Below are 13,743 nucleotides of genomic sequence, written 5' to 3' on the forward strand. Positions count from 1 at the left end.
TCCCCGATCAATTGTCGATGCTGAAATTTTACCGACGACCAGCCAGTTTTTGTTGATCCTTTCAACTATTTATTAACTGAATCTTTCTTTCCCATTGACGGTAGAACTGATCGTTGTTCGCTTCGAAATCAACCATTTACGGAGAAAGAGAGACTGGGATCGCTGCACTGAACGTTTGAAGTGACACTTGGGTCACTGCATCATAGGGGTCTTTTAGATCTTTGTAGATCGCAGCTTGGCATTCGGCACAATTGTTCGGACAATGAAACTCAAACAGAAGAAAATTTCCAAGAAAGTAGTTCAAACGTTCTCTTGTCTTGAAAACTCGGTATATTCTGTCCATAATTTGTAATAGTGTGCCTGCCAGCCACACCACATCTGGTGGAACATTACTTAAGACTATTTTCAATGTGGATGGGTTCTGTTCTCGCTACCTTGAACGATTATCGAAACACTGACCCAGGGTAGTTTGGCACTTGACGGGATAAACATAGCATTGCTCCAATCACCCCCTATTTAGGCCTCTGAAGAGGGCGAAAAAGCCGAAACGACAGGCAAATAAAGAGCTCCATCTAAAAACCTCGCAGGCACACTATTACAAAGTATTCCCAAGAAAGAACTTACCTCAAATCAAATCTCTGAGTTCTCTTCTGGAAAATAGCTATGAGTTAAGAAGAATTAACAATGTAAGATTGAGGTAATTCTTCAAAGAATTCATTAACACCAATTCAAGCACTGTAGATCAACAAAGATTGCAAACCACGAGCACATTGTGATAATAATGATATCTGGCCTGTTGTCGCCGTATTTTGCTGCGACATACCGCGCTCTAATTTCATCTTGAACGCTCCTATCGCATTTTTGAACGTGTTTGGATGAGGAGGTTTGTTCTCCGTGTTTGTTGGACTTCTATCCTTCTACTGGATATTATCCACAAAGAGACAGTGAGTGAAATTTCTCCTAGTTTGCTCCCAGTTTTATTTCTTAGTATGTGACACTCATTAGTTCACTAGAATCGTTCCCATTTTCCATATTTTGGTTTCATTGGAATGTTTTAGCTCGGTTCGTTGAAGTTTCAAAGATCGTTACTGTGTGGGCACATTATGTCTGTAAATAACTTCATTTAGATTTGAAGTGTTTTCCAATCCTGGATAATGGCATCCATAGATGTCAGCGAAATTCTTCGTGCTTCAACGACATCGTTGGAGGTGAACATCTTAAACTACACTTTCATTGCTTCTATTTTCTATATCCTTCTTTTTGATTTGTTTCTTATTCCCTACTCTTTACTTATTTATCCTTATTTTCTGAAGTATTATACGTCTACTAAAGAAAAAAGCTCTGTGTTCGGTAATATTCCCTGTAGCCTTTCTTGTAGCCATCGCCAAAACGTTCACGTCCATCTGATCCTGAACCACAACAGCGTCCCAATGTAAACACAGCCACTGCTAATCCAGAGGACATCCTCGCCGCTTTGGAACAAGATTCCTCTCAAGCAGTACCAGTAGATGAAACACACATTAAGAAACTTACTTCTCAGGTATGGTTGGTTTTATAGTCTCACTTTTCTTACCACATAGTGATTTTTTAATCTTCGCCCCTTCGATTTATCAAAGAAGTTTCTCTTTCGTTTAAAAAGTGGAATTAAGAACAGAACTTAAGAGAGGCATGGGCGAGCTTTGCTAGGGCTTTTTTCTTTTGCTGGAAAAACCATCATAGTGGCCAGCGAATAGTTTCTATAAGTCTTTTTGATGAGGGACCATCACTCAATTCTTGAGAGGTAAAGTAGCTTGGTAGAGCTTCTTAGAAATCGCATTTTTTGAGTTCTCCTTTCTGTATTTTATATAGTGATAATCTACTTAGGTCTATGTGGTTTATTAGTATTGCTTTTTTGATTTTTCTCATCTTAGTTGGAAAAGAAAGCCCTAAAAAACCGGGAAATGCGCACGAAGCACTCTGACGACCCCAAAAAGTTTATGGATTCGGAGATCGAGTTGGACACAGCGGTCCAGGTAACGTTCGATTATAATTTACCGTCCTTCTTACCTAGATGACAGGAAAGGTTTTTCTTTCCTTAGGAAATGCACGTACTTGCCACTCAACCAGATTTGTATGGTTGTTTTGTGGAAGCTGGCGGACCTTCGCTTATGCTCTCGCTATTGGCTCATGAGAATTCGGACATTCTCGGTGCCACTGTTAATTTGCTTCAAGTTTGTTCTCTGTTGTCGAATTTCTCTGCTTAGATGCGAAGGATGTTAATGAATGATGTGAATGCCCATTCAGGAACTGACTGATGTTGACATCTTGAATGAAGGAGAAGAAGGTGCTGCTCAACTTATTGAGAGCTTAGCTTCTGGAAGAATCGTGGAGTCATTCTTGACAGCTTTTGAAAAGTTGGATGAGAAGGTGAAAGATGATGCAGATGCTATCCATAATGCACTGAGCGTCGTTGAAAATGTAAGTGTATTCTTGTTTCTTTTGATGTGACTAAAGACTTACAGAAACTATTCGCTGGCCAATATGATGGTTTTTCCAGCAAAAGAAAAAAGCCCTAGCAAAGCTCGCCCATGCCTCTCCACTTCTGTTCTTAATTCCACCTTTTAAACGAAAGAGTTCAGGATGTTAGGGAATAAAGAATATTCTAAATATGTAAGAAATGCCAAGGTTCTCGGTGTGGTATAGGCCAAAAAGAGGGATTGAGTCAGTCTTTGGCCAAATCTACTCTGTTTATTTCATCCATTCTACTACTTAACAATACTGCCGACGTTTTTCTCACTTTGAATGAGGTATCATTATGTAATTCGGCGAGATTCAATTTTTTCATTTTCTAGATGATCGACTTCCGACCGGAAACCGCGGAAGACTGCGTAAGCCAGAATTTGTTCTTGTGGCTTCTGCGGAGGGCTTGTCAAAAGGTTGGTGGTAATTGTTAAATGTTTTTTGCTAATATGCTGGGAAAAAATTGGTTTTTAACACTTAACTCTGAAGAAATCCTCTGATAGGACTTCTTCTAAAAGACATTGTCGTGGTAGTATCGGCTTTTGAACTATGACCCTTCATCTATCACTAAGACCAGTCCACATAATTGTGCAAAAGTCAAATAGCTCTTTTAATTACAGTAGTTTAGGGTCAGTTTGATGCTAACAAGATGTACGCCAGTGAGTTGGTGGCGCTTTTGTTGCAAATGTCTGAATCAGCTAAACGGAAGCTGACAGAGAAGGTTGACGGCATCGATATGTTGCTCAGGGTGAGTTAATGGTTACTTTGATCACGGATTATTACATTCTTACTTTTGAAGAATAAAGAAAGGTATGGTGGATTTGGTGATTGTAGGCATTAGCTGCATACAAAAGACATGATCCTGAAAGCATGGATGAACGAGAACACATGGAGAACCTTTTCGATGCTTTATGCGCAGCTCTTATGCTGCCTGCCAATCGAGGAAAGTTTCTGGATGGCGAGGGATTGCAACTGATGAATCTGATGCTCAGAGAGAGGAAGCAGTCGAGGGAGAGCGCTCTGAAGGTACATTTACATGCACTCGCCCTTGTACATTTACATGTACTTGCCAACATGCTTTGCTAGTCGTTTTTTGAACTCTGTCGTTACTTAGTCGTTGTTCAAGGTACTTGATCACGCTACGACTGGTCCCGAAGGGAAGGATAATTGCAACAAATTTGTGGAAATTTTAGTTTAGTGTGATAGCAGTTTTTCATTATTGTTTCGGACTTCTTTTTTCTCATTATAAGACTTTTATTTTATTAGTCAAAACGTTTTGCTTTTAGGCCTTAGAACTCTATTCCCACTGTATATGCGCACTCCATCTAAGGTGAAGAGAAAAGACACCACGCCGGATGAACACGAAGAACATGTTTGTGCGGTGAGTACTACATTTCGGAAAAAAACCAGAAAAGAGTATTTTTGTCTTTCATTTCTCTACTGTGGGTATTGTAAACCTCATTTCTAAAATTTCTTTTACATTGCTTTGTTCCGCCTTCGTTTTCAATATTGACGACCGAAGGTGTGTGTCTTTCCAACAATTTATTCTTCAACAAACCTCAGTTAGAACGCAACTATGGAAGCTAAGAACGTTAAAGCTGGACGATAAGCATGATAATTTGACGTAATAGTTCTAACGAGGTACAAATGTCCTCTAGAAAACTTGAAGTGAACAATTCTGTGGGTTGCCATACCAGTCTTTCCTGAAGTTAGCTAAATGCTGTTGTGTTTGGTGAATTGAGAGGAAAATTCCTTCTAACCCCACTCTATGCGCATTTCAGATCCTTGCTTCTTTGTTTCGTTCCTGTGGTGATGAAGCTCGACAGCGTATGATGAGCAAATTTGTTGAACACGAACATGAAAAAATTGATCGAGCCATAGAATTATTTATAAAATATAGGTATGTTGATGCGGATAGCTTAGGTTGTCGGGCAGTACAATAATAGATTCTTTGTTTTTAGAGAGAAATTGGCCAAATTCGAGGCAAAACGAGCTCGCAGAGAAGACAGTTCAGTAGACGAAGATGTGGATAGGTACGTTAGGGTTCATTTTCTTTGAGCACTTCTTCTGTACTGGTTTTTGCTGGAATATCGGGAAAAGGAAATGGCAGAGAAATCTTTCTATATTCTGGCACTGTATTTCATTTAGTTGTGATCTCGTTAAGTTATTTTTTTTAACAGGGATTATCTTGATCGCCTGGATGCTGGCTTGTATACTCTGCAGAATCTTTCACTAATTTTGGCGGATGTGTGCGCTCATACCAGTTCAGCTCGACATCGCGCGTCTAAATTGTTTTCAATGAAAATGAAACAGGAGAAGGTCTCAAAAGTACTATTGCCAGTAGGTTTTTACTCTAATTTTAATTTTATCTATCATTTTATCTGTCAGTTATTATTAAGATACACCCCTTTATTTCAGCTCCTAACTGAGTATCAAGCCAACGTTGGCGACGGAGGTGATGAGGAGAGGAGAAGAATAGATCTGTTAATAGCAAGATTGACGAAGTCTGACAGAGAAAAAGACAAGGAATAAGTGTGACTTATTACAGTTCCGCTTAGTCTTTGATCTACTTACTTTACTTTTGCTAAGCTATATATATATATTATGGTTCGTAAAGCTACGGTTGTCATTTTCATTTTTCCTTTTTGACACTTTTTCATGTATGTTTGTGTCAGATGTTTGTTAAGGAATCTCTTTCTTGTTCTTTGCACAGTGCATACTTTTCTTGTATCGAATTCATGTTGGTGTTGTTGCGGATTTTAGAAGTGTTATTGCTAAAGTTTGTATTTATACGTTTTCACTGGTCAATATTCTATGTGCTGGCGCTTATAGACGCGGAGGTATTTTCGAACGAAAGAGAGAGGAAAAAACAGGGTTGAAAATGCTACTTGTGTTAGCGGATCTTTCGAGAGAGTGCAAAGAAGGAATAGGAGCTATGTTCTTTGAATGATTAAACCATTCATAACGGCTGCTGAAGACTTGTTTTTCTAATCAGATCGCTGACAGATGGCTGATAACAGTTTTTACATTCTACGTTTGATGTATGCGTTTAGTCCTTCAGACTAAAGTATATATGATATTCCTAAGAATCGAACAAATTATGAAAAAGTCGAAATAATGGTTCGTGCCCTCAGATGTAGGGAGAACGATTGACAGCTACATTATGCCTAATTTGTACAGGATTTATATTTTTTCAGAGGTTTCAGTGTTTCTGCTGTGTTCTTCTAGTAGATGGAGCAAGACGAAGAAAGGTGAACTTCACAAACCGCTCTTTTTTCCCAAGTTCGATCGATAGCATTATGATATTTGATGAAGACTGGGAGTATCATTGATGCGTACTGCTCGATATGTCGGCTTAAAGACGTTTTCGTAGTTTTTTTTTTCGCAAAATAAACTCAACTCTAAACGTTTGGTTGGCCGCGCAAATCGTGACTGACATTCGCAATTGGACGAGATCACAGAACGACGTTGGTGATACGCTCTTGGTCCACGTTGCCGCTTCCCTTTTCGGTATCCTACTTGAGGCGAGCGCAGCTTTAGTTTTCGAGTACGAATCCTGTGCTACTGACTCTTATGAACCTTCCCGCCCAGCTATTAGCTTTCATAATTACGGAGTCATGAGTGCGCTGTTCTTAGCTGTTGTTTTTACTTTATTTCAAATTATTTTTCGTTGAAGCCCAAAGCTAAACTGAACCCTTGCCTCTCACTTCATTGTCTTTTTTCTATGTTTACATTTAGTTCTGTATAGTCTTTTTCATATAGTTCCTCAAACTTTGCATTGCATGATGATCAGAGCTGTAAAATGGCAGCAGTTCTTTTTTGCTCGAATCTTTTGAATATCACACACTTTCCCAATTTCTCCAAATCTCATCGTCAAATGTGTTGATTGTGGTACAGTAGTTGACAGACGTCTTCTACGAATTTTAATAACTTCATGACTACTCTCTCTTCCTTTTTTCTTTATCCAATGCACAAATGTATGAGATGTTGTGGTTACTGGTGCATTTAGTACCTTTGAGATTGTCATGAAGAATCAAAACTAAGATTGCGGTTAATATACAAGTGAACGGTGAAATTGTTGGTAACATTGCGAAGGAAGTAAGGCAGAGTATGGTTATCATTATTGGCTCGTTCAAAATTCTCCGTCCCACTTTCAGTAATTTTCATGTGTGGCTTGTGTTAATTCATCCTAATCGCATGACATTTAAGAGAAATGAAATAAAAAAGCGCGGAATTGTCAGTAAAGTCAGAATAGAGGTGTTTGAATGAGAATCTTAAAATTGCCTTCTTGCCAATCTCTCACAGCGCACTGCAGAAAATGGATTAATGAATTATGAAAATAATAATCATTCAGTAGTACTTTTAACACACAACCTGCGGATGAGAACAGTTTCGATCCATCATCTAGCTGCAGCTCAACGTCTTCGTCAAATGCACAGGCACCATACGCCAAATTACAACCTCTACAGTATCTGGTGCCAACAATAGGTGAGCATTCTTGGGGAAACGGTAAGTAATTTTAGGGATATTTTCATATTTGTTTATGTTGTAGTAAGGGCTCTTTCTACAAGTTTATTTGTAACTTTAACGTGCTGTAGAAAATTTTGTTATCGAGAACGAAGGCTGACTAACCAAATCCACACCTTGCCAGCTACTTCAGTCATTGTAGATGCAAATCCATACTTTCTCCTGTGTCATTCTTGACAGATTTATTATTGTCCCAACTTTACAGTTCACATACGTGAACATGAATTTCATGAACAACTGGAGTTTGAGCCCTGTTTCATATTTCTTTTCTATGTTTCCAGAAATGTCCATGCTTTTATCTTGGACTATCTTTTATAATGGGGCACTCAACAAGCTCAATTTCCAGAATTGCGCAATGACACCTTCATTTGCGGACGAGGCATGCCCGGAGAAGTAGACTTTGACTTTAGCACTTTACGAGAGAAACACCGAATATACAATATTATCAGCAAGCAACATTTTCGTTTGAATAGGGTTAGTGTACTTTAAAGAAGCGTTGGTAAGGTAGATGTTTGATAGTGTATCATGAAGAAGTGGTAATGACAAGGTAAACTTAGAGATGTGGAATCGGGAAATTGACGATGTCGAGAACAGATAGACGTGTAATTCACGAGTATGAGCGTGATTTCGCTCTTCTCCTCTTACTAATTCGGAAAAAGGTGTGTCAAATATGCTCCTTTGATCTCTTTTCCCCAGCTACGGAACTTACTACGCGGTAAAACGCGGACAATTCCAATGTTATCCAACGTCAGAGATCCAGGTAGTACTCAAATGAACAACAGAAATTACCAACTTGCAGAATTGCCGACGCGCTGCGGATCGCTCGCATTGTGCGTGATTGCGCGCATACTCATTCTAATACTGTGAGATCCCAACATCGTCAATTTCGTGATAAGCTACTTTTAATTCATTCGCTTCATTTGGAGAAGTATACTTTTGCTCATTATCATTCTAGACCCACAGATATTCCCTGATTTGGCTTTTTGAAACCGTAACGATATATTGTCGGTTTAGGTTGACGGATCCACAGTCTTAACTGATCTTTCATTCAATGGCACATTCGTAAACGAGAAGCTGGTAGGGAAATCCTTTACGCGACCGCTGGAGAATGGAGATGTAATAAGCTGTGGGCGATCTGATATTCACAGTAAGTTTCATACAACGATAAACAGAATTTTGTGCATTTGCTGAGTATGGACTGGATTGGGTGTGGATTTAGCATATAAAAATTATAACAATTTCCCTTTTAGTGTTTTTGTATGAGGAACGTGGACGAGAGATCTATCCCGCTGCGTTGTCCGAAAGGTACATTATGACTGACACCTCGCTAGGTAAAGGAGGCTATGGAGTGGTTAGTGTTTCTAAAGCGGAAAAGTATGACATGTGACTTATGGGTTTTCCCTCCTAGGTTCTCCTGGCAAAACTGCGACAGAATTGTCAGGTACAGGTGGCAGTGAAAATCCTCGATACTACGCAACTGTCTCGTCGGTTTAGCCGTGCTCTCTCTAAGGCAAAAGACGTGGAAAAGGAGGTGGCTATAATGCTGCAAATTAACCATGTGAGCTTATATGTCGTTTATTCTAACCTTCTTTTCATTGGAGGTGTTGTGGCTTGATTTGTTGTACATTCTTTAATTTTTGTTGTTAATTGCCGTTACTAAATACTTTTCATTAATAATTCACATTGAATCCCTATTGATATACACCATCCTTGTACTCGTTTGATGGGCGATGTTTTTTCTGAACTCGTACCTTTTTGTAGCCTAACTGCGTAAAGTTCATGGATTGGATTGAAACTGAGCATAAGGCGTACATTGTTATGGAGATGGTCGGCGGAGGTGAGCTCTTCGACAGGATTGTAGATCCAAAATGGAATGGAATGGTACGTTTCCACCTGCTTGTTTCTAATGTTAGAACGGTATTATAGTGGCCACTCTTTTCATAACGTCTTGAAGGCTGGAAACGCTTGCAGTGAAGTTTTTTGAAGCACCTCATTTGCACCATACATTAATTACTCTAATCTTTACCTGTAGTAGTACTAGCAGTACTCACCCAAGCGCATTTCACACAATTTTGTGATGCTAGAATAAATAAATGAAAAGTTACTCAATTTCGGTGTCATAAAGTTCGAACGCGAAAACCAATTTGTGCCGTGAGGGGGAATTTTTATGAGCTAAAAGGAAATGGAACCGATAAACACCTAAATAACATTATAAGCTCTGCGAATTCGACCGGGAACATAAATGAAGCAATAAAGAAAATGAAAGGAAATAATGAACCTAGTACTGGTATATATAGTGTAGTACTATATGTGATCCCAACTCATCATTCGCCTTGTGCAGTGTTTTGAGTGAGCCGTTGATCCGTCATCCTGCGGCTAGATTTGTTGCTAATACAGCGAAACGATTTAGTTTTGGAGAAGTAACGAGATCCTACTAAATTTCTTTTCTTTTCGTTTTGCTCGAATTGGCTGTTCTGATCCAAATTCTACATTATCTAGAAAGGAGTTTACGATCAGATTGGTATCTTTCCTCTTTGTTTGTCCAGCCAACTCTTAGACACTTCGTTCATACACGGTTTTTGTAATTTTACTTACTTGATTTCCTTTACATCGTTGTAGTTTCCAGGGTTTCGGCGAAGATCTATGCAAATTTTATGGCTGCCAGCTGCTAAGCGCGTTGGAGGTATGTTTCTTTCATTCACCTGAGTCAAACCTACTACAGAAGGATAAATGACAGAGCAATGGCGTTAATCAGTTGCTTGGAATGCATCAACGCGTTCAGCGTTAGCTCAGAATCGTTTGGGATTTATAAACGCGTGTGCTCCCAAGCGGCCAATGCAATGACTTGCCAATGGGGGGGGGGGGGGGGGGGGGGGGGGGGGCAGCCAATGTATCAAGTCGGTATTCTCATCCCCCAGACAGCTGTGGTACTATTTTGTCGTCTTCGGAAGGAAGCACGTATGCAATTGCGTACGTGCCTTCTCTCGAGGCGCTTCGGTGGAGCGCAGCGGTAGTAGCATGGTGAAACCCTTAATGGGACCGCTAATCGCTGCAGTTTGCGACGGTCCCACCTCGGTTCCAACTGCTGCCTCCACCGCGCTGTTTCATGCGCGTAGGAAATGCACCGCAACTACACTCGTGATCCATATCGTTTTGTACTTATGTAAAATTAGAAAAAAAAATTTCAAGCTATGTAATCATTGAGTTCAGGACTATGTAATACTGCACGACGGTTCGCTGCTTTGCTTTTGTTGATGCTTTATATATACTTAACATATGCGTTATATATTGTACGCATACATATCTAGCGTGGTCATTTAACAGAACTTCGAATAGGTTTTGTTGAGGATTATAGTTTTTGTTGACAGATGTATAGTTGGGTCAAAACGACGTGAATCAAGAGTGTAGTTGTGGTACATTTGCGTACGCGCTCCAAACGGCGCGTTGGAGGCAGCAGTTGGAACCGAGGAGCGACCGTCGTGCGAGCTCCAGCGATGGCTGGTGCCAGCAAGGGTTTCAGCTCCTTCCTAGCTGCGAAGGAAAGAAGCGCCTCGAAAGAAGGCGCAATTGCTTACGTGCTTCATGCCGTTTTGAGAATACTATAACCTTAGGAAACGGAAAAAGGCAATTCGAAGAAAAACACTGCATCACAAATCCAAAAATAGAATTACAAATAGATAAAGAAGATGGGGCGGGTGTAGTGCAGCGGTTAGAGGTTTCGCTTCCTGCACGATCGATCGGAGGTTCGAACCCACCCTAGTGCTCACCAAGCCTTTCATCCCTCCGGGGTCGATAAATTGGTACCAGACTTGTCTGGGAGGATAAAAACACTGACTTTACACATCGGCTAGCCCTCGCATGTCATTGTTTAGGCCAGTTACACGATCGCGAACCTCAAGCAATTCTGAATTGAAATGGACGTGGTGGCGCATTCCGAGCAGATTGATTAACGCCATACACTTTATCCTTTATCCTTTAAAGAAGATGGAGGTATCAGCTAAAAAGCAAATGTTTGAGAAGTAATAAGGAACTAAAGGGCCAGAACCAGATAAGTCATGAGTTTTTACTTTATTTACTGGATATCTGCGCACTTTCTCGATGCTTCTTTCTAAGCTCCTATTCTCCAGCATAAGGGATAAGCTGATTCAGACCTCTTCATGCTTTTTTTTTTGCAGCACCTTCATGGACTTGGTATAACACATCGGGACATCAAGCCGGAAAACATTTTATGTATGACCAAGGATGACTATACTGTCGTGAAAGTGAGGTTTGCATGTCGTATAACTTTAACTACACTTTAGTTTCATTTCTTTCTCAATAAGTGTTACATGCGGATTGTTTTATTCCTTAATATTTCCTTTGTTTATTCCTTGATATTATCGAGCTATGTGCACGTTGCACTTTTCAGCTGGCTGATTTTGGGCTTGCTAAAGAAGGCGGTGGATCTACGATGAAATCCTTTTGTGGGACCCCGGCCTACATGGCGCCAGAATTGATTGATAATGAGAAGTTAGCGTACACTCCGAGAGTAGACATGTGAGTTTTTTCATCTCGAATTTAGTTCCATAGTAGCGTTTGGATGAGTGAGAAGCATATGTGCGATAGTCGAAGCCGGTGCTCCGACACCCTTCACTCTTGGACGATTGGCGAAAGGATACCCTTCTGGACGGTTGGCAAAAAGACCCTCCTCACTTTTGGACGGTTGGAGAAGGGAATCACATCACTTCAGCTGCACCCCATGTGTAAGATCCCCTTCACCTGAAGAGAGTCCGGCTCCTCCCTATCGCACCTATTTTGAGAAGAACCCCAACTGATTTATTGATTTGAACAAGATCGAGTATTCAGGTGGAGCTTGGGTGTAGTGCTGTTTACTGGGATATGCGGCTACCCTCCGTTCAGTGATGACTATCCAGACATGGATTTACATTCGCAGATTAGAAAAGGTGCTCAGAAATTTTGATTTTATTGTTTTTTTTTGAAGGTTTCTCACATTAGGTTTTAGCTTTTCTGAGATTCCTGATATTCAGGTCGCCTCATATTCCATAACCAGTGGAAATACGTAACTCTTGAAACTCAAGACGTAATAAAAAGGATGTTGAAAGTTGATGTAAGTCCTACTTATGAAATGAGTTTATTGCGGTAGATTCTTCTCATGATCTTGGATTATTGACTTAGCCCTACTTCATTGACTAAGCTAACATTCTGAACATAATCTCATGGTTTTGCTAAACATTCAACCTCTTTTGAGGTGGATATGCTTCCGAAAGTTTGAAATAGCGTTTAGCTTGTTTTCTGAGACTAGTAGTGCTTGATTAATACATACATGTACATAAAATTTCAAGCACTAAATAAAAGTTGCTGAACCTGTAGCTGTGTTGAGAGAGAACTTGCACTCTTTCAGCGAAAGGTAGTAGTGTCTAATAGGATATCTAGAGAAATGAACCAATAAGCAACTTTGGAGAAATCAATACTAAGCTTTGGATATTATTTAGCTGCGTATTCTCTCTTTCTCTTTCTTTCCCTCTTTCTTCTCTCTTCTTCCCTTGCGGGTATTTCTATACTCATGAAAAAAGGAAATATTGAGTTTAAGCTATATAGTATAGCAGTTTATGGTCATCCCAACTGTTTTGTGGCATCACTAAAGGCTTTTACTACTTGTCACCATGATCGAACACACATCAGCTGAGAAGGCAATAGAAGAGCGGAAAAAATCCGCGTATCTTGCGCAAGGATGATCGGATATGAAGTGTTGATGTGTTGCTAACGGAAGTTCCATTTAATTTGAAAAGCGGACGCTACAAACGTAACTTTTCTGGAGCTAGAGAAATGCTACGGCGCATCTTCTACAGTACAGACACATAATCCTGTATAAATTTGAGCGAATACATTTCAGCCTACTTTGCGACTTTCTGCATGTGATGCTCTGAAGAAGTCATGGTTACACAATTCTGTAGAGGTGTCTAAAGCCAAGGTGTTAGTGGAGAAATACCTCCAAACTAAGGTATATTTTTTCATTTTTTTTTTCGTTTTAATTTTCCTTTTTTCTGGTAGTTAACTGAGCTATTTTTTTATTGATATGCGAACGAACTATTTTTGGAAATTCTTATTTCAAATCACATGATTTGTCAGAAATTGAGCGAATTTTGAGTATTTAGTGATCCACTAGTCAGATGCGATAAAGTTTTGGCTAAAAAAAATAAGACCAGTATTTTGACAATATTTCACTGTGGTCACGTTCATCTTCAGCTTATGATAGGTGATCACATGAAATCGCTTCAGAGAGAAGGTTCTTCATGCTCTAGAAAACCAACATAGTCTTCAATGAAATATTCTCCTCATCCACTCCCGACGTGCCTACAACTTTTCATCAATCAAAGAAAATTCTGAAATTTAAAACTACAGTAACTATCGCCTTGAGATTTGGTGTATTACTCTTTTCATATACCATAATTTCTGAAATGAGAGCTGATTTGCTATCTGTGGCAACTCACTATTTTTGATTCATTCTAGCTATTTTTGTTGAAGGTACTGTGCACATCTAAACCTACGCCCACGCAACAAGCATATAGTTTGTAGATGAGTGGTTGTTTTTTTTACTTAACGAATACTTTCAGAGAGCTTTGGAATGCGTTCCCATTCTTGGACAATGAGAAGTCATCTTGTTTTCTTGTTGTTTTCTTGGTTATTCAGAGCCGGAAATGGTGCTAGACGTGCTAG

At 39.8% G+C, this 13,743-nt stretch overlaps 2 protein-coding genes across 4 annotated transcripts; both read left to right on the forward strand.

Moving 5' to 3' along the window:
• Positions 1-1,154: 1,154 nt before the first annotated feature.
• RB195_007649 (uncharacterized protein) lies at positions 1,155-5,031 on the forward strand (the record flags this gene model as incomplete). Of its 3 annotated transcripts, XM_064181389.1 has the most annotated exons (14): positions 1,155-1,208; positions 1,379-1,540; positions 1,911-2,012; positions 2,079-2,210; positions 2,284-2,457; positions 2,832-2,915; positions 3,128-3,247; positions 3,334-3,525; positions 3,626-3,647; positions 3,786-3,880; positions 4,281-4,399; positions 4,461-4,532; positions 4,680-4,839; positions 4,918-5,031. In XM_064181389.1, the coding sequence occupies 14 exons, from the start codon at positions 1,155-1,157 to the stop codon at positions 5,029-5,031; spliced, it is 1,602 nt and encodes a 533-aa protein (XP_064038181.1). The 3 variants fall into 3 exon arrangements, with proteins under 3 accessions (XP_064038181.1, XP_064038182.1, XP_064038183.1); XM_064181390.1 differs by lacking the exons at positions 3,786-3,880; positions 4,281-4,399; positions 4,461-4,532; positions 4,680-4,839; positions 4,918-5,031 and having other exon boundaries at positions 3,626-3,697; XM_064181391.1 differs by lacking the exons at positions 1,155-1,208; positions 1,379-1,540; positions 1,911-2,012; ... (4 more) ...; positions 3,334-3,525; positions 3,626-3,647 and having other exon boundaries at positions 3,812-3,880.
• A 699-nt stretch (positions 5,032-5,730) lies between these two features.
• Positions 5,731-13,676, forward strand: RB195_007650 (uncharacterized protein; the record flags this gene model as incomplete). The annotated part of the gene is made up of 14 exons (XM_064181392.1): positions 5,731-5,750; positions 6,854-6,987; positions 7,373-7,500; positions 8,041-8,173; positions 8,277-8,377; positions 8,435-8,584; positions 8,788-8,907; positions 9,653-9,709; positions 11,202-11,288; positions 11,435-11,562; positions 11,872-11,969; positions 12,054-12,133; positions 12,920-13,027; positions 13,641-13,676. 14 exons carry the CDS (start codon positions 5,731-5,733, stop codon positions 13,674-13,676), a joined length of 1,380 nt encoding a protein of 459 aa, XP_064038184.1.
• Positions 13,677-13,743: the final 67 nt, after the last annotated feature.

The sequence above is a fragment of the Necator americanus genome, chromosome I (assembly GCF_031761385.1).
Source record: "Necator americanus strain Aroian chromosome I, whole genome shotgun sequence".
In the NCBI taxonomy this organism is placed as follows: Eukaryota; Metazoa; Nematoda; class Chromadorea; order Rhabditida; family Ancylostomatidae; genus Necator; species Necator americanus.